At 41.9% G+C, this 24,738-nt stretch overlaps 1 protein-coding gene across 2 annotated transcripts; it reads right to left on the bottom strand.

Moving 5' to 3' along the window:
* Positions 1-266: 266 nt before the first annotated feature.
* Positions 267-24,128, bottom strand: Tspan3 (tetraspanin 3). Of its 2 annotated transcripts, NM_001005547.1 has the most exons (7): positions 23,852-24,011; positions 10,292-10,483; positions 9,997-10,071; positions 9,412-9,513; positions 8,495-8,647; positions 8,208-8,291; positions 267-1,115 (listed from the first exon to the last, which is right to left on the bottom strand). In NM_001005547.1, exons 1-7 carry the CDS (start codon positions 23,912-23,914, stop codon positions 1,023-1,025), a joined length of 762 nt encoding a protein of 253 aa, NP_001005547.1. In that variant the 5' UTR covers positions 23,915-24,011; the 3' UTR covers positions 267-1,022. The 2 variants fall into 2 exon arrangements, with proteins under 2 accessions (NP_001005547.1, XP_063121188.1); XM_063265118.1 differs by lacking the exon at positions 267-1,115 and having other exon boundaries at positions 4,909-8,291; positions 23,852-24,128.
* Positions 24,129-24,738: the final 610 nt, after the last annotated feature.

Genomic DNA, 24,738 nt, shown 5'->3' on the forward strand with positions numbered 1-24,738 from the left:
TGTGTTAGGATTTCAAAGTCCTCAGGTCAAGGGCAGCACCATCACTGTCTATCCCCTAGGCCTTTGCCCTCTGCCGATGGATGTTCTAGAATACTCTAGAAAGCACCTGCGTTGCGGAAGACCACAGCCTTTAAATTCTGGCAGCACACAATGGAAGCCCATGCAAATCACGATGAACTGCAGTCAACAGCAGCATCCGGAACATTATCCTGCTGTGTGCTGCTGCTGTGGACCTGAAATATCCCCAAATAATCAAAACTACATGGTGAGGACTGATACAGAGTTTATTGAATTAAATTTTTCTATTTACAATTGAGATCACATCTACATACTATTTTGCTAGTCTCCATGGGTACATTATCTCTAACGAGTGTAAGACTTATGATGAATGGGTTCAATCACACAGAAACGCACACACTCACACTAACTGCTTTAAAACAGTGCATACATTATAGTCTTCCTATAAAGCCAGCTTTGATTAAAAACCACTAGTTTCAAAGATCAGTCTCTGATTCTGAAGATGAACAAGGACACATACTGTTTGATTCTAAAATCTATGTTAGCCATTTTGTACAATTGCTATGTTATTGTACTACAGTATATATTCTTTAAAAGGACACTGGTGAGCGGCACCAGACAGCTGGCGTCCTCCCTCTTACCCCCAAACCTTTGGCCAAGAGTTCTCATTATGAGGACAAAAAGAGCCCAGTGATACCACAACACAGTCCCATTACTCCTCAGAGGTGAAGAAGCAGGCTACACCCTCCTTTAGCTCTACCATACTACAAAACTTGTAAATGGTTCTGAGATTAAGGGCATGGAGAACCATCTAGAACAAGGGTAAGAAAGCCATAGATGGGTAGGTAAGAAGGTGGGTACATGAAATGCCAACCTGCTGTCCAACACCAGTGTACGTGTGCTTTGACTAGATGAACTCAGGAACCAGCTGCTGCAGGCCTGCTCAATCCACCTTCCAAATCAGAACAAGGACACTACAAATTAGCTCAGGCTCACACTGTCCGCTATGCGTAGGTCCCACCAGTGATGAGGAGCTCATAGGCAGGGTCTCTACTCCGTCTGCACAGCACGATGCATGCACACAGCATGCCCAGCAGCTGCAGGAGGAAACAGTGTAAGACAAGGCTGACACACCCCCGGCAAATGTATATTTCTGTCTTGGCATTGACATTATCTCAAGCTTTAATGACCCCAAATTGTCAAAAAAAACTAACAATGATTCAGCAGCATTAATGACATATTTCTTGTCAAGGTCCACTGCTCCTTCATAATTGTCTAGTCCTTCTGGAATAACGTATTAGGATAGAGACATGTCATGTTGCTAAGCAAAAGCATTAAACTAGATTATTAAAGAAAGCTGATTATAAAATTCTTGACCCTCTCTCACAAAACACACACAGCAACCAAGTCCTCATAGACAGTGAAGGATCTAAGTTATTGAATTTTAAAAGGTTGGGGACTCACCTACAGCTCGGGCCGCTCTCCCCAGAGGGCCTGTGGGCACCAGGAACCCCAGGTAAAACCCTGCCCTCTGCCTACCAACTCCCATTAAAGCACACCCAACAGCCCTGAAATACACCAATGCCCTGGATTCCATATTCACACACAACTACTGAAGAAGCTACTGGAGCTTTTTTTCAGTCCATGACAGTTCTAGGAACCCCAGGGGCAACATTGGTACCCAAAACTTTAGATAACAACAGACTACAAAAACCCCAATTGGAGACAGTCTCCTGAAGACTCACGCTGGTCGCTGGAACCCCAGTCCACTCAGGCTAGAAGAAATAGAAACCAAGGGGGAAACACCCCCAAACCACCCATCTGAGATAAACTCAGAAACCAGCACCTAAACCTATAATAACCGCAAAGCCAGACAACTAGAGGCCAGTGTAGGAACACGGTCAACAAGAGCCCGCACAATGTGGCACCACCACAACCCACTGTCCTACTGCAGCAAGCTCGGGGTATTCTAATATAGCTGAAGTAGGAGAAAATGATCTTAAATCCAATCTTATGAAATGATAAAGGCCTTTAAAGAGGAAATGAATATAATCTTTAAAGAAATCCAGGAAAATACAACCAAAGAGAGGAAGGAAATAAAGCCATTCAAGATCTGAAAATGGAAAAGAAAACACAAACAAAGGAATACTTGAGATGGAAAATCTAGGTAGCCAATCAGGAACTACAGACTCAAGCATCACCAACAGAATACGAGAGATGGAACACAGCCTCTCAGGCGTAGAAGACACGACAGTAGAGACATGGGTCAAAGAAATGTTAAATCCAAAACAAACAAACAAACAAACAAAAAAACCAAAAAACCCACAAAACACGCAGAAATCTGGGACACTATGAAAAGATCAAACCTAAGAATAAAAGGAATAGAAGATTCCCAACTCAAAGGGCCAGAAGACATTTTCAACAAAATCATAGAATAAAATTTCCCTAACCTAAAGAAAGAGATGCCTAGTACAAGAAGCTTACAGAACACCAAACAGATTGAACCAGAAAAGTCCCCACCACCACATAATAATCAAAACATTAAATGTAGAGAACAAAGAAAAGAATATTGAAAGCTGCAAGGAAAGAAAGAAAGTTAATATATAAAGGCAGACCTACTAGAATTATACCCAACTTCCAATGAAGATTCTAAACCAGAAGGACAAGATGTCTTGCAGACTCTAAGAGAACACATATGCCAACCGACATAGACTATGTTATACCCACCAAAATGTTCAATCACCATAGATGGAAAAACAAGATATTCCACAAGAAAACCAAATTTAAACAGTATCTATCCACAAGTCCAGCCCTACAGGAGATACTAGAAGGAATAACCTAGCCCAAGGAGGTTAGTTACATCCAAGAAATCACAGGAAATAAATAATTTCATACCAGCAAAACCAAAATAAGGGAAACTTACACACACACACACACACACACACTTACACGTACACCATCAAAATGCCAGGAATTACCAATCATTGGTCATTAGTATCTCCCAACATCAATGGACTCAATTCTCCAATAAGAAGACACAAGCTAACAGACTGGATGAAAACAAGATCCATCATTCTGCTGCATTCAGGAAATACACCTCAATATCAAAGATAGACATTACGTCAGAGTAAAGGGCTGGGAAAACATTTTCCAGGCAAAAGACCCGAAGAGCAAGCTGATATAGCCAATCTAATAACTAACAAAATAGACTTTCAACAAAAATTAAAAAAAAAAAAAAAAAAAGATGAGGAAGGACACTCAAAGGAAAAATCCACCAAGAGGACCTCTCAGTTCTGAATATCTATGCCCCAAATGCAAGGGCAGCCACGTTTGTAACCTCAGCTGAGGGCCACAGCTCACTTCACTTCAGCTGGGTAACTTCTGCTGAGGGCCACAGCCTGTACACAAAACACATTTTGTCTAGCTGTTCTTTTATTTCACTTAAGTCAACTTGTACTGACTTAAAGCAATTTAAAAGGCATAACAAAACTCTACTGATTGGAAACAAATCCATTTAACATTAAATCTACTCGGAAACATCTTATTCTCACCATTAAGTATTACAGAACCACTTATGATACTATTATACTAACATTACACTGTCTGCTGAAAATTTGCAACAATAGACTTGGACATTATAGGAATACTGTGCTTTAATATTACTTCTTAAAATGAAAAATACCCCCTTGTAAAATTCAAGTCATGGGAAGCAATCTACATAAGCCAAGTAAAACACCAAATATAAACTCTGTAAAAAAAAAACAAAAACAAAAAGGAAAAGAAAAGCACATAAATAAATGCTTACTATATAAAAACAACTGCCAAAGAAAATGTTCTATGATATTCTATGTAGGTGGAGTGTGAGAAAGTAGGAGAGCTATGAAAAGGAAGATAGGAGGAAATGCTGTGGTACTGAAACCACTTGTCTCCTGTTTGTTTTAATAGTGTTGGAGCTGGAGGGATGGCTCAGTGGTTAGAGAACTTACTGGTCTTGCAGACAACCTGAGTTTGGCTCACAGCTAACCATATGGTGGCTCAGAACCAACCATCTGTCACCTGAGTGTGGGGGATCCAACACGCACCGACATGAATGCATGCAAAGCATTCATATACATACAGTAAGTAAACCTTTTTTGTTTTGCCTGCATCGGTGCCTGGTGCTCAGAGGTCAGAAGAGTGTGGGATCTCCTGGGACTGGATTCCAGGTGGTTGTGAGCTACAAGATGGGTACTGGAAACTGATTGGGGTCCGGGGCAAGAGAAGCAAGTGCTCTTAACCAGCCCCTGGTGTTTTGACTGTGGTGATGGATACAGATGCCTACTCAGGTCACAGAATTGTATAGAACTGACTAAATATATAAATGAGAAACCCGGATGAAATCAGTAGAGAGATATCCTAGTCGTGTTACGGTATAGCTCTGCATGCTGTTATCACTGATGCTGGGTATAGCAGACAGAGGAGTTCACTGAATTATTTCAAAGTGTAATCTATAATTACCACAAAACAAAAAGCAAGCGCCAAAGCTACATCCTATAAGCTTCTAAATGCCCCAAAATATTGAGTACTTGTCCAGTACAAACTACTACTCAAATTCATGGACACTGAGAGAAATGAGTTGCCTCTATAACAAAAGGGCTAGGGGGATGACGCAGCAGTTAAAGCATTTGCCATGAAAGGAAAAATCACATCCCGTATAAATGCCAGGAGGGCCATCTGTGACCATGGAGGCCAGAAGAAGGCATAAGATTCCTTTGAACTGGAGCTGCAGACAGCTGTGAGCTGCCATGTGGGTGCTGGGAATCATACCTGGGTCCTCTGAAGAGCAGCCCGTGCCCTAACCACTGAACCACTTCTCCATCATTGCCCCCCTCCCCTACCCCCAGCCTTGGGTCCTCACTTTACCAACCGAGCCATTTCCCTAGCCCAGCCTCTGCCTAAGTCTGCTCTACCTTCTACCAATCACTCTACCTTCAGGGTATGCTCGCTGGAAGACTCAGAGAAAAGACTGCCAGTCAGTCTTCCCCATGTTGCCTGCCCAGCACAATCCCTCAAGACCTTAACAAAAAACCTCGACTTGCACTATTATTAGAACTTTAGATACGAAATTCCTAGTTGATCATTTGTCTATTTGCAAAGAAGAGGAACATCATGCTAATTTATAAGCTGACAAGGGATATAAGAAAAAAATCCTAAATTTCTTTCTTATATTAAAAATCCTTTTATAATTAGCTAGGTTTTTCTTTTTCATGGTTCTCTTTCTTTTTGGTCCCACACAAGCCTAGACCATTTAACTAGGCTAGGGCATGGTTAGTAAGTGTTTTCTTAAAGAGACACAGTAAATATTTTAGGCTTTGAGCCAAGAAACCTGTTCTCTGTAGGAATCTATTCTCTCTGTTCTACCCACTACAGTGCCAATCTGTCAGTGTTCAATGTTAAGAATTTATAAATCTCATCTGAAAACTCCAATCCTAATGGAGTCAGAGTCCAAGCTTTAGTTTTCCACTGCCTGTGTGATGGACCTACTGCCCTGCTCTTGCCTGTGTGATGGACCTACTGCCCTGCTCTTCCTAATATTGGTGGAAAACAAAGGAGAATGGATCGGAGACTCTATTCTTTTTTGTGTCGTGTTACAAGTACACTGAGTCACTTCTGTCATTCTTACAGTTTTTCACACAGACCACCACCACATCTTGAACATCAAAGCCGTGGAACCTTTACAGGCACCCGTCATCAGTTTCCCCACACAGCTGTGTATCTCCTGGGCAACAATAACTGCACAACCACAGAGCGTTCTGCTGTGTTCTAATATGTACAGTTTTGTCATCAAAGTTACCAGAAATGCACAGGCCAGACTTCCACTTGGGAAGACTGCTCTAGTTCATTGTTTTTGGATGAATGACTGTGTCTGCACAAACAGTCAAAACGTGGACTACATCCCTGACAAATTACTGCTATGCTGAGCCACAAAGTAAATGTTTAGGATGGCAGAGACCATAGCAAATATGGAGCTAGGCTTTTAATGAATCATTTCATTGCTGTTTGAATACCAGCAAAATAAACAATTGCCCTTTGGCATTTTAGAGGCACTTTCCAGTAAATGTAGTAGCTTCTGCTCGAATATGCAAAGAGCAGGAAGGCCAAACAACATACATTTAAAGTAGCAATTATGTTGGCTTTAGTGTAACAATTAAAAGGTGTCTTAAAATACATTTGAGGATAGAAGCCTATTTAAAGAACTAAAAGCCTTGAAAGACATTCAGAAGCTGGGCTTGGTGATGCACACCTTTGATCCCAGCACTTGAGAAGCAGAGGCAGGCAGATCTCTGTGAGTTTGACACCAGCATGAGGTCCAGGACAGCCAGGGCTACACAGAGATACCCTGTCTCAGAAAACAAAGAACAAACCAAACAAACAAAATCAAAAACCCCTCAGACAAGTTTGACAGAAAAGCTTTAGAAATAGCTGGCTATTCTCAACTAGACTCCAAATGTTAACCCAACATAACGTGAAGGAAATACTATATAAACCCGAGAATCCAAGAATGTGGACCATTATGCTGCATGCTAGGTGTCTGTCCTTCTAACTTAATAGTTTTCCTATGGGGTTAAGAAATGAGAGTGTATGGTTGATGGAAGGCAAGTAAGTAAGCAATGAAGCAAGCACCAGACACTTTTACCAACTTTCACACAGAGACTGTTTTCACTGGCAGAGTAGGGAAAACAGATGCCAACAATGAACCGCACTCCCCGTGTGTGCCAGCTGATGTCAAGGGCTTCTTTTCTGCATGACAGTATATGTCTAAAACAAGTCCACAAATATAGAGAAGGCTAGAGCCTCAGTGTTTACTGGTAGATCTTTTCTAGAAACTGTTCCCTTTAGAAGAGACTACTAGTATTAAAGTCTGTGTGTGTGTGTGTGTATGTGTGTGTATGTGTGTGTGTGTGTGTGAGAGAGAGAGAGAGAGAGAGAGAGAGAGTGTGTGTGTGTGTGTGTGTGTGTGTGTGTGTGTGTGTGTGTTATACACACACTCTTCAAGGAATCGGGCACAGCATGTACACCCGTTATGCCAGATAGGTAAGACTACTTAAGCCCAGAAATTTGGAGCCAGCCGAGATTGTGTACCAAGTGGCTACCTCAAAACAAATAAATAGATGGCTAAATGGTTAGAGCCACTGGGCAGTCTTCCAGTGAACCCCATGGTGGCACATAGCCAGCTATACCACCAGCCCCAGGGGATCTAGTCCCCTCTTCTGGTTTCCACTGGTACCAAGCACGTGCATGGTACCTAATATACACGGTACCAAGATATCCACATAGTCAAAACACTCACATATATAAAATAAGGTAAAATAGAAATAACTTTTAAAAAAATTACAAGTAAGGATTTGAAACATATAGTTCAGTGGGAATGTACTTGTCTGGCAAACATTGGATTCTAGGTTTGCTTTCCAGTACAGCAAAAATAAATTTAAAAAGTAAAAACAACCCTCAAGAACAGAAAAACAAGCAGCAGAAAGTGAAGCGGTAAAAACACTGATGTGAAAGCTGTCCATCCCAAACTGAAATACACCAGTATTTTAAAAGAGTTCTGCCAGAAAGCTCCCAGGAATGCCCCACTGTGATGGTCTGAATGCACTTGGCCCAGGGAGTGGCACTATTAGAGGTGTGACCTTGTTGGAGTCTGTGCATCACTGTGGGTGTGGGCTTTAAGACCCTCATCCTAGCTGTAGAAGTCAGTCTTCTGCTAGCTGCCTTTGGGACAAGAGGTGGAAATCTCAGCTCCTCCAGCCCCATGGTGTCCATTCTGGATGCCGCCATGTTCCTGCCTGGATGATACTGGACTGAACCTCTGACCTGTAAGCCAGCACCAATTAAATATTGTCCTTATGAGAATGCCTTGGTCATGGTGTCTGCTCACAGCAGTAAATCCTAACTAAGATATCTTTGATGTAAATTTTTTTTTCTTTTTTGAATGATGCCCTCGTTAATCAATTCAGGAAAATAAGGCATAGAGTCTCCTCACGCAATCCCTCCCATAAAGATCACTATAGTTTCTTTAAAGCATTCTGGGCTTTTGGAAACTGCTGGCTGGTGCAGGAAGATTCACTCTGCTTAGTAGCTAAAGCTATTTCAGCTGACACAAGAGGACAAACTACCTCTGACAACAGCTGCTTGGTTACCCTGCTTACCTGAATAGCTGCAAAGGCCAAAGCTGCCCAGATAACATGCATCAGGATTTCTTGTAGCTTCTTCACAACAAGAGCCTCGCAGCCCTGGGAACACACAGCCTGGTTAGACTTGTCTTTGAAGAGAAAGTTGCAGGCACACAGATTGCTACTCATTGGCAACTACGGAAAGGAGAACTACCGATCAAAGCTGTTTACAAATGGGCACTTAAAACAAAAGACAACATAGTTATTCAAAGGACTGAAAAAGTCAGGTGGGGACGAGAGTGTGAAAACCAGATCAAACTTACCTCGGCATAGAGGTCGGAGGGGTTGGCCAGGCTGCCATTACAGCTTCTGGCAGTCTCTCTGCAGCAGCTAAGAGGAACACTCTGGTTTTTTGTCTCTTTGAACCAATCTGTATTTTCCCAGTCTGAATAGTTATGAATTCCACAGCAGTGCAACTGGATAAGAGAAAGATTCCTCAGGTGATGCAGGTGTCGGCTGAGCTTCAGGCAGAGCTTTAACAAGCTACTCCAGGTCAGTGACACCCAGCAGAGCTGTCTACAGTGAGTGAAGAGCACACATCTGTGCCGTCCAGCATGTAGCCACTAGACACACTGGGGATGAACTGAACACTAAAACTTGGTTAGTGTGACTGGAGTTGAATTTTCAAATTCAATTTAGATGTCATTATAAGTTCCAAGATCTATACTTGAAAAGTACATCACCTAAAAGAGTTTCTTACTAAGAAATCTTCGGATCTTCGTTGGGGGTGTGGGGTGGAGCTATTTTACATATTGTATATGTGTGTGGATATGGGCATGCAAGTGCAGGTTAACTATGGAAGCCTGTGGTTGTGCCCTAAAACGAGAGTTGCAGGTGGTTGGAAACCGTCCAACAAGGATACAGGGAATGAAACTCAGATCCTCTGCAAAATAATACATGATCCTAACCACTGAGCTGTTTCAGCCTATTCAGTTGAATTAAATATCATTTCCAATGGCAAAATGCTTAACAAGTTTTGTTTGAAATGCGTGTGACTTACTTTAAGCAAATAAAGCAAAAAATGTTGAATAAGACTGGTGAAAAGCAGTGAATGTGGAAGCAGGGCTGTGGACATGCTCTTACAGCTGCTGTGGGGTTAGTTCGTCCTGGCTGTGAAGGTTCTCACAACCCACATGACAGGAGAGCTAGTGTCAGTGTGGACACCGTCAGGGAGGCTTACCTGTCTCTGCACATAGTCAATAGCACGGCTGGCAGCATCAGAGTTGGTCCCGTTATAGGTCTTATACACTTTCTGAATGCTACGATCAACCTCATTCTCCACCTGAATCAACAAAGATTCCATCCCTCAAAAACACTGCTCTACTAACATCAGCCAAGGTATGTTTGCAAGATTCCAATATATTCTATATGTACACTTACAGCAAGAAAAAGACTTCCTGTTCCATTTAGATTCAAATAGTTCAGATCTATGACATCACACAGGCTAATAGCTTTCAAAAAGTCTATGCAAAGAAATCTAGCATAACAAGTCACTCAAAAGGGACAAGCATCTATGTACTGGGCAGATGTCCCACAAGTATCTATCAAATGTCTAAATAAAAAAATACATCAGCCCTCATCTATATTGAGAAAAGAAGTTTTATAAGTAAATGCCAATTAATCTTAGATGTATTAAAGCAGCAGTTTCACTGAAATAAGACAATGAAAATGCTGACTTTGGTCAACTGAACCTGTTTTACTTTACCTGGAAAGCTTAAGCCAACTTTCAGAGCACTAGGCGAATGAGGCACAGGGGACAACATACCTTTGCTCTGTACACATATCCCAAAACCACAACTACTACTTCTGTGACGAAAACCAAGAGCAGGATGAAGACAAACTGTAAAGAAAACACCAGAAAAGAAAGTTCTAAATAGTCTCTACATTAAAAAAAACTTACATGGGACAGTCTCCAAAGGTTTAAGGCATGTGTTAATAACTCTGGTATAAGTTATAAGAACAAGGCACCTACATCTACAGAACTTCCTCTCAATCCAAGATAGAGAACCAGATAAACAGCCCTCCTAGTCCAGCCCATGAAGAATGAAGTGCTAACTTACCGTGGCCAGCCCACAGCGGCTCTCCCGGATTGTAGCACAGCAGCCGATCAGGCCGATGATGAAGAGCAAGGCCCCTACAGCCATGATCACCACGGCAGGGAAGAGCGTGTACACATCCTCAAAGAAGTGGTCATAGTCGTCGTAAGTGATGAAGACATAGGCTCCCACGTAGCAGAGGATGCCAGCCGCCCCCTGTAAGAGCAGTGAAAACACTGGGTCTCACTACCACAGCTTCTATGCTATCTTTTTTTCTTAGCTTAGGTGGTGCTGGGCTCCATCCCAGGGCTCTGCTCATATTATACACACATTCTACCACTGAGCTGTCTTCAACCCAGGAGGTTATTAATTCCCATCATTCTTAAATCAGTAAAGCTAGAACATTCCTGATTCATTATTGAAATTCCTTGGACACTTGGGAGTCATGGGAGCTGGAACACTTAAAGGGAAGATGGGCGCAGAAAGACTTATTCCAGCTCCAGGCCCCTTCATGCAGTCTCCATCACTTTTGGTTTCGTTAGCCTTAGGCCCCAGCTCTGTGCTCACATACACACATACACATACACATACACATACACATACACATACACATACACATACACACACACACACACACACACACACACACACACACACACACACACACACAGTTCCAAGCTATGCTAAGCTGTTTGCTCTAAGGAGCAGAACTCAGTGTTTTAATGCAAGTATGATTACTCCATCTTTGAAAACTTAAACATATAAATCTTCAAGCTAGTGCACAGTTCCCACAATAACATTAATGACATAATCCTCTGAACCTAAAAACTCAGTCTGAGGCTGGAAGGTTCAGTGCCTGGACACCACAGACCTATCATAGCACAGCAGTACAATCACATCTGGAGACGGTGGCTCCGGTCACCTGATTTATACATGAACACAAGCATATGCACGCACGCACGCATGCACGCACGCACGCACATCCACTTGGTTTGTTTTTTGAGACAGAGTTTCTCTGTGTAGCCCTGGCTGTCCTGGAACTTGTTCTGTAGACCAGCCTGGCCTCAAACTGAGACCCACCTGCCTCTGCCTCCCAGGCCCTGGAATTAAAGATGTGCACCACCACCGAAGCTCACAATTTTTTTTTTTTAATGCAAAGAAACTTCAGGGACTAGGTGTCGCCTACCCACCACCCTTATTTGTGTACTCAAACTATTCTTCAAAAATTGAATATACTAATTAAGAATAATAAATAAAGGGGCTGAGGATTTAGCTCAGTGGTAGAGCGCTTACCTAGGAAGCACAAGGCCCTGGGTTTGGTCCCCAGCTCCGAAAAAAAAAAAAAAAGAACCAAAAAAAAAAAAATAATAAATAAAAATGAGAATAAAGAGTTGTTTAACATCATCTCTCCTCCACTTCGTTTTCTTCTCTTCCCTGGCTACAGATAATTCCCTTCTCATCACAGGGTTTTCAGCTCCAAGGTGCTGCTGTCACACCTCACTTCTTCCTGGAGTCCCAGCGAACTACCCCTTGTCACCTTACAGAAGCACATGTCTTAATCTGGTCAACCCCTCAACCTTAATCCCTGACTCTCCCCTAATACGTTCTTTATGTTACTATTGTTAAAAATATGAACAGGGCAAGGCCTAACTTGCATGAGGATTATGAAAATTTTAATAATCTAAATTGTTCTGTCTGCTTTGCATTCTGAAGTCTTCACCCTTCATATACTGCAAACAAAATTGACATACACATCCCCTCACTTCTTCACCAACCACTCCATTGCAGTCTTACTAATTCAGAGGCAGCCTAAGGATCACCGCTTCCTCATGGAAGCTATTCTTTTTTAAACCCTCTGTATATTAAATGGCTGTTGGTTACAATATTTTTTTAAAAGATTTATTTATTTTATGTAGCTGAGTACTCTATCTGCATGTATACCTACATGCCAGAAAAGAGCATCAGATCCCATTACAGATGGTTGTGAGCCACCATGTGGTTGCTGGGAATTGAACTCAGGACCTCTGGAAGAACAGTGTGCTCTTAACTGCTGAGCCGTCTCTCCAGCCCCATTAAGGAGGGCCATTCTCAACTATTAACCCTTCATCCATTCACATATTAGCAAACACAAACAGGGTGTTTTCCATAATGGCTGCAGTTTAACCTTTTTTTTAAGCCATGGGGTTGGGGGTGGGTTGTTCCTAGACAAGGTTTCTCCATGTAGCCTTGGCTGTCCTGGAACTCCCTTTGTAGACTGGGCTGGTCTCAAATTCATACTTCATTTCTTATATACCTCCTGGGCACAAATTGTGCCTGTTTCTTTCAGTCAAACGCCACCTTATGTATCCATTCAAACAGCGCCTGGTGCAAGCAGGTATCAAAGTTTACAGAGAAAACCTCACGGTAACCTCCAGCTCTACATAAAGGAAGGCTGGCTTGGCTGGCTTGTACATATTTCCTCACCAGTCCAGCCAATGCTCACAGCTGTCAGTCCACTATTCAAATACAACTTGGAAACTAATTCAGTTTACTGATTCTGATGGCCACCACCTCTAGGACAGATTGCTAAGTTGTAATTACTAGCTTACCATTAAAACAAACACTACACTAAGAGCTACCAGGCCTGTTGGATTCGCCTACTGGTTTGCTTTTGGGGTATGTCACAGTGAGATGAGCAAAAAGATAGACCCTAACAGTCTGGAAATGTGTGAAGTCTTTGACAATAAAGATGAGCCCTAACAATCTGGAAGTGTGTGGAGTCTGTAACAATGAAGATGAGCCCTAACAGTGTGGAAGTGTGTAGAGTCTGTAACAATAAAGATGAGCCCTAACAATCTGGAAGTGTGTAGAGTCTGTAACAATGAAGATGAGCCCTAACAGTGTGGAAGTGTGTAGAGTCTATAACAACGAATGCTCTTTTTTAAACATTTTCTTAACTATTATTTATGTTATATAGTCACAAATATACATATATATATAATGCATCTTACTAAAGCAAATAATTCAGTCTTCAAATTGAATTAAATCTTAAACATGAATTAATTAAATTGTGCCAACTGCTTTCATTAAGCACACTTTACACAAGAACTGATCCAAATTACAAATAAAAATCAAATATTGTTCAAAATGAGCTCACTGGAGAGATGTGTACTGCACTTCCAGAGGATGACAAGTTTGGTTCCCAGTATCCACACTGGGTGGCTCAAAACTGTCCATAACACCTATTCTTGTTCTGGGCAATCTAGTGCCCACTTCTGGTCTCCACGGGCAACTGCATCCACACGTGCACACGCCACACACGTCTACATAATTAAAAGTAAATCCCTTAAAAGTAATTCAATGTTTTAAAAGTTTCTATTTAAGCATAGTGTACTAACATATTGTGTCACTGGGCCCAGCTAGTAAATAAAGTTTTAGCCTAGATAAATCTGAATAAAAAATGTAACAAGAAGATAATGGTACTCCAAAGTTAATATAAAGTACAGGGTACTGAGGAACCACCTGCATTTTAGAAATAAAATGATGAGTTTTTCATCTGAAAAGGTTTCTGTGAAACTCGCACTTAGTATGCCTGGAATGGCCAAGTGACGTGTTGCTCAGGCTCCTCTCTGACCAGAGTGACGTACCATCTAACACTAAGTGTGAGAAGGCAGCAGAACAAATCAAAACTAAATGCAAGAAAAGCCCAGGGAGGCACAGCCTGAGATCGCACTTGTAAACACTGCTTACTGTCTGAAAGGTGACAGATGATTCAGTCTGTGCAGCAAACCATCGACAGGCAGTTCTCGAGGGAGAGAGTATAACAGTGTCCATTCTTCAACATCAGTAGGAAGTAACACAGCAGTTAGTCACAGAGTGTGTGCACTTACTGCTGACAGGACTGTATGAACAGGAGTGCTGTCTCTTCCAGATGACTTTTGAAAACAGAGTAATTGTTCACTTCAAACAGTGGCTGAATAACCTAAATAATTTTAAGTACCTGCCTTAATGACAATCAAGAGAGCTGAACTAACAAGGTAAATAATTTGCAAGGTCAGTTGCAGGGAGGCACACAGTAGTTCCTACCAGTGATGGAAAGTCTGTAGTCAGTTTGGCTCTTAATGCAGATGTGACATTACTTAAAAAGCAACAGAAAATTAAAAGGTGAGCTTGGTTAAATCCTGTTTGTGGAGAACTGATGAGATTGGATCAGGACTTTGCCAACAAAGCAGCTACAGAGGAGAGGAGAGGAGAGGAGAGGAGGGGAGGGGAGGGGAGGGGAGGGGACAGGAGGGGAGAGGAGGGGAGAAGAGAGGAGGGGAGGGGAGGGGAGGGGAGGGGAGAGGAGGGGAGAGGATGGAGAAGGGGAGAGGAGAGGAGAGGAGAGGAGAGGAGAGGAGAGGAGAGGAGAGGAGAGGAGAGGATGGAGGAGGGGAGGGAGGAGGATGCAGTAGCAGGCAAAGCAATGTGGAGCTTAGAAGCTGCTGAGTAGTCTGTCAGAGTTGAGAGAATCTGGGTCTATAAGGAGGATCTGTGCCAGGGCAGGGTAGTAAAAATAACCTTCCTTTTTACAAAGAAGTAAAGGGAAATTCAGGGGAAAGGCTGAGATTTTTTGAAAACAAAAACCGTTCTTTCAATTTGCCCATGTTTTAAATTAAGTCATGGAAGTTTAAAGCTTTAGGCAGGCTGGTGTTTTTCTGTTAACTGAACTGCTACTGTTCAGTTTCAAACACATGACACTATTTTTCTTTTTAGTCTTTCTCTACATCTACACAAATGTGAATGTATTCAAGTAAGAAGTTTCATTCTTAAATAACATTGCTGTCTGGATATTTACAAACTAAGGCTGATGTTTTTTGTTTGAGGGAAGGTTAACTCCTCTATGGGGGATGGAGGAGAGATGGGGCAGTGAAATCCTAAAACCCACACAATTAGTTCCTTCTTTTTCATCAAGCACTCTGAAACCTGCCTCTGGAAACATCCCATAGAACATGTGAATGAAAAGGGAGGCAAAGTCACTGTGGGAATGGGGTATTAACAGACCCCATTAACAGATCATGTTTATAACTGGCAAAAATGAGGGCCAACTCAACTTTCCCTCAAAGCCCAGAGCCTAATGATTCTATGTCCCTACATAAACTGCTCCTTTAGAGTGATTTTTGCCTCAAAGAATCAATTGGTAAAGAATAGGAATCTGGGAGGAAGAAATAGTCAAGTGAGAAACTGGTTAGAAACTGCTATGTAGTAGGGGCTGGGGATTTAGCTCAGTGGTAGAGCGCTTGCCTAGGAAGCGCAAGGCCCTGGGTTTGGTCCCCAGCTCTGAAAAAAAGAACAAAAAAAAAAAAAAAAAAACCACCAAAAAACTGCTATGTACTCTAAACACTGTAAAAAGCAATACTTCAAAACAGGGGAAAACCAGAAACATTCAACATATATACACATTTTAGTATTTAATTCTGAGTTTGTGAAGCCATATTAGATTTATATATACCTCACTACTTTCCTGCAAGGAATTTATTGGCAATTCTATACAATTCGTTTCCAGAAGAAATTTTCCCAAAAACTTTTCCCTCCTGCCATTAAAACTACCTAAGAAATCATATATCTTTGTGTTTTATCAGCCTTATTACTCTGGTAAAATGGCTCGTGTCACTAAGCACAATTTACTCATTTACTAAGTCTCAAGCAAACATATTTCACTTACTCTCTCACCATCTTTCCAAGAACAACCAGGAAAAGAGAAATCAGGGCTGCCTATGCACAAGACCTTGTAAAGCTACTGAGATAACATTTTCTCCTTGACAAGTTGGTAGTAATGAAGTAAAGTGGGATTCAACTTATACCAGAGGGAGTAGAGTGCTAAAAATGTATCTTTCTGAAAAACAATCGGCAACACATATCAACTTTAGTATTTATACCTATTAACACTTCTAGAAATCTACAAGTACATAAGATGGAAACAAAGACTTGTACATTTGTCAAACCAACACCATAAAATGGTAACAGCAAAAGCAAAACCCCAAACCCTAAGAGGTGAGCTTGCATTTGTAGCCTGGAAACACTCTGAGACTGTAACTTAGTATATTTATTGGGAGGGGAGGGACTACACATCTTAGTGCAAAAACATTCTAAAGAAAAAGTATACTGTCTGAGTGATACAATTATGTGTTTAGTTGTTTCCAATATATTTAAGTTTTCATATACACGCACATTCCTACACAGATGCAAAATACCTTTAAAATTATGTCTGAAATTAAGACTATATTGTGTGGGGCTTTTTTCCAGATCAATTCCTAGATCTATCTGCCCTTAAACACATAAAATAGGTAGGTTTCTCTTCAGTCCTACACTTTGGGCTAGATGGCTCAGTGGTTAAGAGCTCTGACTGTTCTTCCAGAGGTCCTGAGTTCAAATCCCAGCAACCACATGGTGGCTCACAACCATCTGTTATGGGATCTGATGCCCTTTTCTGGCGTGTCTGAAGAGAGCAGTAGTGTACTCACATACATGAAATAAACAATAAATGTTTTCAATCCCATTTTAGGTGCCTGTCAACTGCTTCCATTTACTGTTATTTTTAGGTTTGGTTTTGATTCATCCTTTAGATATTTTCTGGTGAATACTTCTTTATTTTATCATATTACTAAAAAGAAAACTTTGTCAAAGCCTATGTGGAGTGCCAATAAGCTACTTTAGCAATCAGTATCACTGACACCACTGCCATTATTCTTTTTTTTTTTTTTTTTTTTTCGGAGCTGGGGACCTTGCGCTTCCTAGGCAAGTGCTCTACCACTGAGCTAAATCCCTAACCCCTCTTTTTTTTTTAAAAAAAAAAAGATTTATTCATTTATTATATATAAGTACACTGTAGCTGTCTTCAGATATACCAAAAGAGGGCATCAGATCTCTTTACAGATGGTTGTGAGCCACCATGTGGTTGCTGGGAATTGAACTCAGGACCTCTGGAAGAACAGTAGGGGCTCTTAACCACTGAGCCATCTCTCCACCCCCACTGCCATTATTCTTAAATATATTAATCCTTTTAAGCTGTTACCCTGTTGACATTACAAGGGTTATTATCCTCAATTCTACTGAATTTTTACTTTTCATTTGGACTTTTATATTTATTGTTGATCCAATTAATCCAGTGTATGCCTACCTCCAATTGAAAGCCCCAAATTTCAAACCACAATGAAACTGGAGACAGACTAATCGCCACCAGCTAATTATTGCAACAGTGTAGACACTGGCTATTTCCAGACCCACAGGCTCCAAGGGCCAGCTGCAAATCATGGAGTTTTAACTTGTGTTTTGAGACTCTTGGTTGCTGCATCTCACTCTAACTTTATAAAAAGTCAGTTATTACTTTGGGAGTCTGGACTATTTAAGCTTTATCATGTTAGAGTCTAGCTATGTGTTTACATGAGTAACAGCAACAATGTAAAATACACATTGTCAACTACAGTCTTCTTCAAGTAAAAATGAATACGTAAACACAAAAAAGTTCTCATCTACTGACTGATAAACTACTTAAAAGGAGGAACAGGAAGAAAGATTTTTTTCAAGCTAAATATTAACTTATAAGAAATTGACAATTTATAGTTCTGAATCTACTAATTATGTTTGATAACCACTAAGATCACATTTCTAAAGAAAGACCCACCCACGGATATAAATGGGTGCCCAGAGATATGAAATTCAGTTAAGACTCCCTTCTCTCTCTCCATTAGCTAAGCAACAGAGATCATGCCTTTGTATTTCTGAGGCAGGCAGAGCAGCTATTCCACTTCTGCTTTCTGACCTCACAATTCTTATGCTATACCCATTTAGTACCAAGACTTATGGAATTTTCTGGGGAAACAAAACAAAACCACTACCTAGAATCAGATTCTATGGGATAAAATTCATTAAAATACTTCAAAGAAATATTCTAAAAGACAAAACTTTTGTTGTTTTGTTTTTTGGGTTTGTTTGTTGTTTCTAAATTCAGACAGGGTTTCTCTGAGTAGTCCTGGCTACCAGGCTGGCTTTGAACTCAGAGATCCACCTGTCTCTGCCACCCAAGTGCTGGGACAAAAGACATATACTTTCACCATCCAGTTCTAAAAAGGTAAATATTCTAAAGAGATGGAAAACTTCCTCAAACTGTGATCAAGAGATCTCCCGAGGGCTCTAAGTTCTACCTCAATCAGTGGTTTTCAACCTGTAGATCACAACCACTTTGGGGGTCATAAATCAGATATTCATGTTACAATTCATAACAGCACCAAAATTAGTTCTGAAGTAGCAACAAACTTAACTTTATAGTTGAGGGTTACCACACCATAGGGAACTGTACTAAAGGGTTGCCGCATTAGGGAGGTTGAGGCCCAGTGCCCTAAATGATTGCTCAAGCATGACCAAGAATGCAGTGGGGTCAGAAATCCTTTCATGTAAAATATAAAAAGTAGAAGAGGCTGAATATGAGGGGTGTACGCCTTTAATGCCAGTACTAAGGAGGCAGACAGAGTTGAGTTCCAAGACACACAGAGAAACCCTATTTTTCAAAAACAGAAAAAAAGTTAAACATATTTCCAGTATGCACCATGATTTGCTTCCTGACAAAATTAAACTTCTTTCTCTAACAAACTGAAAACCTATTTTAATAAACAACCTGTTGGCTGAGATGTGCTATAATAACAATATTTTTAGAATAGTCACCCAGACAGAATGAGCACAGGAACCAGAAAAGCATGTCAGGATCTCAACATATACTACTGACATTACCTACACAACACAGGACATGTCAGAAACACAATGGGTGGTTTGTTGCAAGAGTGGAAAATATTTTTCTCTTGTAAATTTTTTTATTTTAAAATTGTCTATTTTTATTTTATATACGTATATTTTGTCTGCATGTATATCTACATACCTGGTGCTCTCAGAGGTAGAAAAGGTCATTCATTAGATTTCTTGGAACTAGAGTTGTGGAGATGGTTTCAACGCACCATGAAGGTGCTAGGAATAGAACCTGGGTCCTTTACAGGAGCAACAACTCCTTTTTACTGCTGAGCCATCTCTCCAGCCATTTTCACTATATGTTCTTAACTAAGAACACTGAAGTATAACCTATATGCCCTTACTTAATAATTTGAACATGCTAAGTATACCCTGGCTTTATGACCTAGCTACTCCTTCAGTACTGAATTCCTTACCTCTCTTACAGTCACCCCTAAACTGGCTTCTTCTCTTCTACCCTGAACTGTACTTCCTCAGAGAAGCCTCTGCCAACCTCAAGCTGTCACCAAGTCACATCCACGCCCTGGTTTAGCTTGCTGGTACTTTTACAGCCTGTCTTGCTCCACTTGAAAGTTCTGTAAAAACTTTTTTGTAAGAACAGGTGTGCAAATGTTCATATTTGTTTAACAAAGCAATTCTCCTTATAGACATTAACACAGAGAAATACATTATTTTTTAAAACAGGAGACATTTTATATAGCTTCCAGCCTCTCTATACAGAGGTTATTTCCCATGAGTAAATGATGCTAGCACAGGTAGACAGTCTGGCTGGACTTCTCCCTAAGCCACAAGCTGTTGTGGTGTTACTATTCCTTCTCATTACAGATGAAACACAGCAAACAAAACAGGCACGCAAGATTAGCAGGTCTACAAGCATGGCAGAGTTTCTCTTATAGCCCCTGGAAAGCCTAACAAATGCGTGCAAAGTAAATCTTGAATCCTACCTGATCTCTGTACAAAGGTGTCTATTATACCAGTGTTACAACAGCCTTCAAATGTAGGCTTTTACCTCAAACCCATGTAACCTTTTATACATGCTCATGAATCAAGCACTAATACTCTTTTTTTTTAAAGATTTATTTATTATATATGAGCACACTGTAGCTGTTCTTCAGACACACCAGAAGAAGGCATCGAATTCCATTACAGATGGCTGTAAGCTACCATGTGGTTGCTGGGATTTGAACTCAGGACCTCTGGAAGGACAGTCAGTGTTCTTAACCACTGAGCCATCTCTCCAGCCCAGCACTAATACTTATATTTAAAGTTACACTGCTCCATATAAACAGAAGATTCAGAACTGGAGAGATGGCTCAGAGATTAAGAGCACTGGCTGGTCTCCCAAGACCCGTGTTCAATTCCCAGCACCAACAATGCAGCTCCCAGTTGTCCTGAACTCCAGTTCTAGGGGATCTGACATTCTCTTCTGGCCTCCATGGACACCAGGCATAGAAATGGTGCAGACATACAAACACCCACACACTTAACATTTTAAATGTTTAAATGTTTTTAAAGTGCTGAGTTGCTATTATTAAAAAAACAAAACAAAAAAAAAAAAACCTCATCCAAAACTATCATTCAAGCTATAACCACTAATATTCTAGAAATTTGCTGAAGAGAATTTCAGAAATAGCCACCAAGACTCACTACTTGTATTCTATCCTTGGGCCCACATGGTATGAGAGAAACTCCTTGCAAGCCATCCTCTCCGCCTATGCACATGCATGTTGTGGGATGTACATATGTATTACTGTATGCATGCTCACACACAGAAGACAAAAGCAATGGGATCTCCTTTAAGAGATATACTGTACAAACTACACTAAATCTACATTAGCAGTTTTGGCAGTCAGATTATTTAAAGCCCGAGTACTGGGCAAGACTGTATTTCCATATCACAGGCCTCTGACAGACTGCCAAAGGAACCAGTATATCAAGATATAAGGCTCTGCCAAAGCAATTAAACTTTAGCACTTAGCGAGGATCAGTCAGTACCAATAGTGAGATTTGGTATGAGCAAGCTGCCCAGGGAAATCTAAACTGGATCGACTTGATGTGCTCTGTCTGTACACAGGATCCTTAACCTTCTTCCAGTTACACATTTCTGGGTTTATAAGGAGGGAGGGGCCACCTATAAGAACACACTCGATGGGCTGGGGATTTAGCTCAGTGGTAGAGCGCTTACCTAGGAAGCGCAAGGCCCTGGGTTCGGTCCCCAGCTCCGAAAAAAAAAAAAAGAACCAAAAAAAAAAAAAGAACACACTCGACACAAACTCAAGAATGTATTCCAACTTCTCAAGATGAATCTATTAACAATTTAATGCACTTCCTCCTTGACTTAAGCTCTTCAGCAGGTGAGCTATATAGTCTAAGTGTGGGTACAGTTTCTAAACATTAATGTGAAAGTCAGTATATTTAAGAGAAAAGAGCCTCTAATATGGCCTAACAACTGTCATCCCTAACCCCATGCTCTTTCCAAGCCTCTTGAAGGCACGACTTCCTCTAACACCACAGACTCTAGCAATGGGACAACCTGGGTTTGAACACTGGCCCTGCCGCTTCTTGAGTGTGCTGTCTAAACTCCCTAAGCTCAGACGCTGTCACCAGTGCCAAATTATACTCACCTAAGTTATCACAATGACTATTAGCAAGCAGAAAGCTCTCAACAGTTATTAATACTGTCAGATTGCAACAGCTTGCCTACAAGCTAATAATGTCAGGAGATAGGCTAAAATACTGCTGTCTCCCTTATACTGCACTGTATTTTCCCCCATTTTCTGCTTAACTTCCTTCTCAACACTCACAAAAGTTTTACTGTTACTCAGATAAAAGGTATACTGTATGAACAACAGGATATTGGCCTCAGCAAAACTAAGACGTTCACAACATAACTTTCCATGGAGTGAATATATTTGTACATTTTCCAAAGATTCATAAGCAAGAATTAACTGATATATATATATATATAATTTATATATATAATATATATAATTTATATATATAATATGTATTATATATATAAACTGATATATATTATATATATATAATTTTTTTTAAAGAAAACCGTGGCTGTATTTCCAGCATTTTCTCAGATTAACACACATAGGCTTTGAGTGTGAATGGCCTAGACTTCACCTAATAAATATTCTTCAAAACCAAATACTTAGAGCCATAAACCCACAAGGAACTCTTATGACTACAAATATCCACCTCAAGCCAGACATTGTGGCACACACCTTTAATCTCAGCACTTAGGTGGTAGAGGCAGAGGCAGATGGATCTGTGTTGGACACCAGCCTGGTCTACATAGTGAGTTCTAGGGCAGCTAGAACCTCGCAGTAAGGCTCTGTCTTAAAATAAACAAAATTTCTGTCTCTTGGGGGGTCTCATTAGCTACAAAGTGTTTTTCGCTTGGGGAATCTCTGGAAAAAATATTTTCCCTTTTAAACAGGCATGCAATTTAAAGTATGGGGAACATCTGTTCTAAATGGAAAATGAAATTTCAGGAATCCCAATGCCACACAGGTGATTTCAAGTAGTTCACTCTGAAGCCAATCGCCAGTTTCGCAGAAACAACCACCAGTGCCTCGTTATCCTGAACATCCTTTTAAGCTACCAGCAGTCGGGACAAGGAAGGTTTCATTCTTTGTTAGAGGGGAGAGGAATGGGAAGACTTTCAGAATACATGTGCATACTTTCCGAGACAGGAGCTGAGTGGGGGTGGGTGACGATACACTAAAGTACGCTCAGTGAAATTGTTCAAAGACTATCCTGGGCACTGTGGACAGAGAAAACTACCCAGGGCAAAATATTTGTAACAAAGCTGGGAAAAGGGAAACTTGATCCCAGTTTGATGACCCGAGGGTCAGTTGGGTCCCAAATCACCAGTAGTGTGCCCATAACTAATAATTTAGCAGAAAACACCCAACAATGTGGGTTATACTGCAGTACACTACCAGACTTTTACTTAAAGTAGTAAAGAGGTTGAGCCCTGTTCTAATGTTAAGCTGTTTTGTGTTATTTTTCAAACAACAACAAAAAAGAAGTGATGGAAGACACGTTAATTTTCTTTTCCTGGTGCAAAGTCCTGAAGGATTCAAGGCAGAGGAGAGGGCCAAGTAACAACAGGTTAGTACAAAGTCCCTGGTGAGATAAGGGCCTGACTCAAGACAGGTCAGTTATAAGCACTTTCTCTAGGGTCGGGTTCCCTGAGCTCCTCCAAAAAGCAACCTTTTATAGAAGTGAATTCGTTACTTCAAAAATCTCCAGGCAGCTGATACATTTAAAAGGCTTTATAACCTCAGGCTACCCATCCCCACCATAGCGATTTGCTTGATCAAAGAAATGCGCTGCTGTTTCAGACTGAATCCTTTCCGTTTTCTGGGCTGGTTACTAGCCAACCAACTCTATACAAAGAGCTCTAAGCCGAAATTCCTGGCCCAGGACTTGACCGGCGTCCCCACGTAGCTGCTACACGACCTGGGGACAGCCACTGGCTCAGCGAGGACTCAGACAAAGACAGCGGACCCGACTCACTGGGCAGTGTCCCATTTCGGGCCTGGCGTCCCGACAGACTCAGCCCTAAGAGCAGAGCGCCGCGCAGGCTCTTGTCGCGGAGACCCGCGTAACCCTGGCACCGTGCCAGCGGGCCGGAGCCCCCGGAGACCTCCGGTCTGCACCGCCCTGGCCTCCGTCGGGCCCCGGAAGGACCCTACCAAGGGCTCCAAGACCGCAAGGCCCGGGCGACCCTTCAGTGGCTCCTGCGTCCGCCTGGTCCCCACGCGCCACACAGAGGCCTCCCTCGGCCCGGGCTGCCCGCCAGCTCACCCAGAAGATGAGGTTGAGGAAGACCAGCACGGTCTTAGAGGAGGTGATGCCGCATTGGCCCATGGTGCCGACGGCCGGCGGAGGCCGGGCTGGGCGAGCGGAGCGGCGCTCACCGAGCGAGGAGGCAATGGCGCCGGCGGCTCCGCCGAGAACTGCTGGGCCTGAGCCGCGTTCCCGCAGACCCCCGCGCCGCCCCAGCAAGCACCTCGCAGCTGCGTGCAGCCCGCCGCAGGCCCCCTAGGCCGTTCCCAGGCAACCAAGTCCCGCGTCTGCGGTCGCTTCAGCCAATCATCGCCGCGGAGAACGAGGCGGCCTCGCCTCTTAAAGGAGCCGACGCCTCCGCGCCTTTTCTTCCGGCCTCTGAGCGTCCTTGAGGGCAGAATCCTCTTCTGGGGAAATTCTGGTGGGGCAAACACGACCCCTCTTTTATTGAGTTACTTTTACTAGACCAAATGATTGGCAGACCACAGAACTCTGTTCTTTTAACTACTCTTCTCTAGAAAGGCCCACATCACATGGGGATTTTCGTGACTGCGTGATACCTAAGCAGCACCTCATCTAAATTGGGAAGAAATGCGGTGATTATGAAGAATTTAGTATGCCAGAAGCTGTGCTAGCTCTGATAAAAATCATCAGAAGGGAGAAAACACTGGCGCATTGGCAAGAGATGGTTGGGCAAGGTAGCCACCCTTTCAGCTCTATTCCGGGTAGTACATTTCGGATTGAGATTTGCATCTTTGTACATGTTGACATTTCGTGCTCTTTCCTTCAATCTTAGATGAATGGTAGCAATTAGCAGCTTAAAAAGAAAACTGTGTGTGTGTGTGTGTGTGTGTGTGTGTGTGTGTGTGTGTGTCCGCTTGTGCGCCCACAAACATCCCATAGCA

Source organism: Rattus norvegicus, chromosome 8, assembly GCF_036323735.1.
Source record: "Rattus norvegicus strain BN/NHsdMcwi chromosome 8, GRCr8, whole genome shotgun sequence".
Taxonomy (NCBI): domain Eukaryota; kingdom Metazoa; phylum Chordata; class Mammalia; order Rodentia; family Muridae; genus Rattus; species Rattus norvegicus.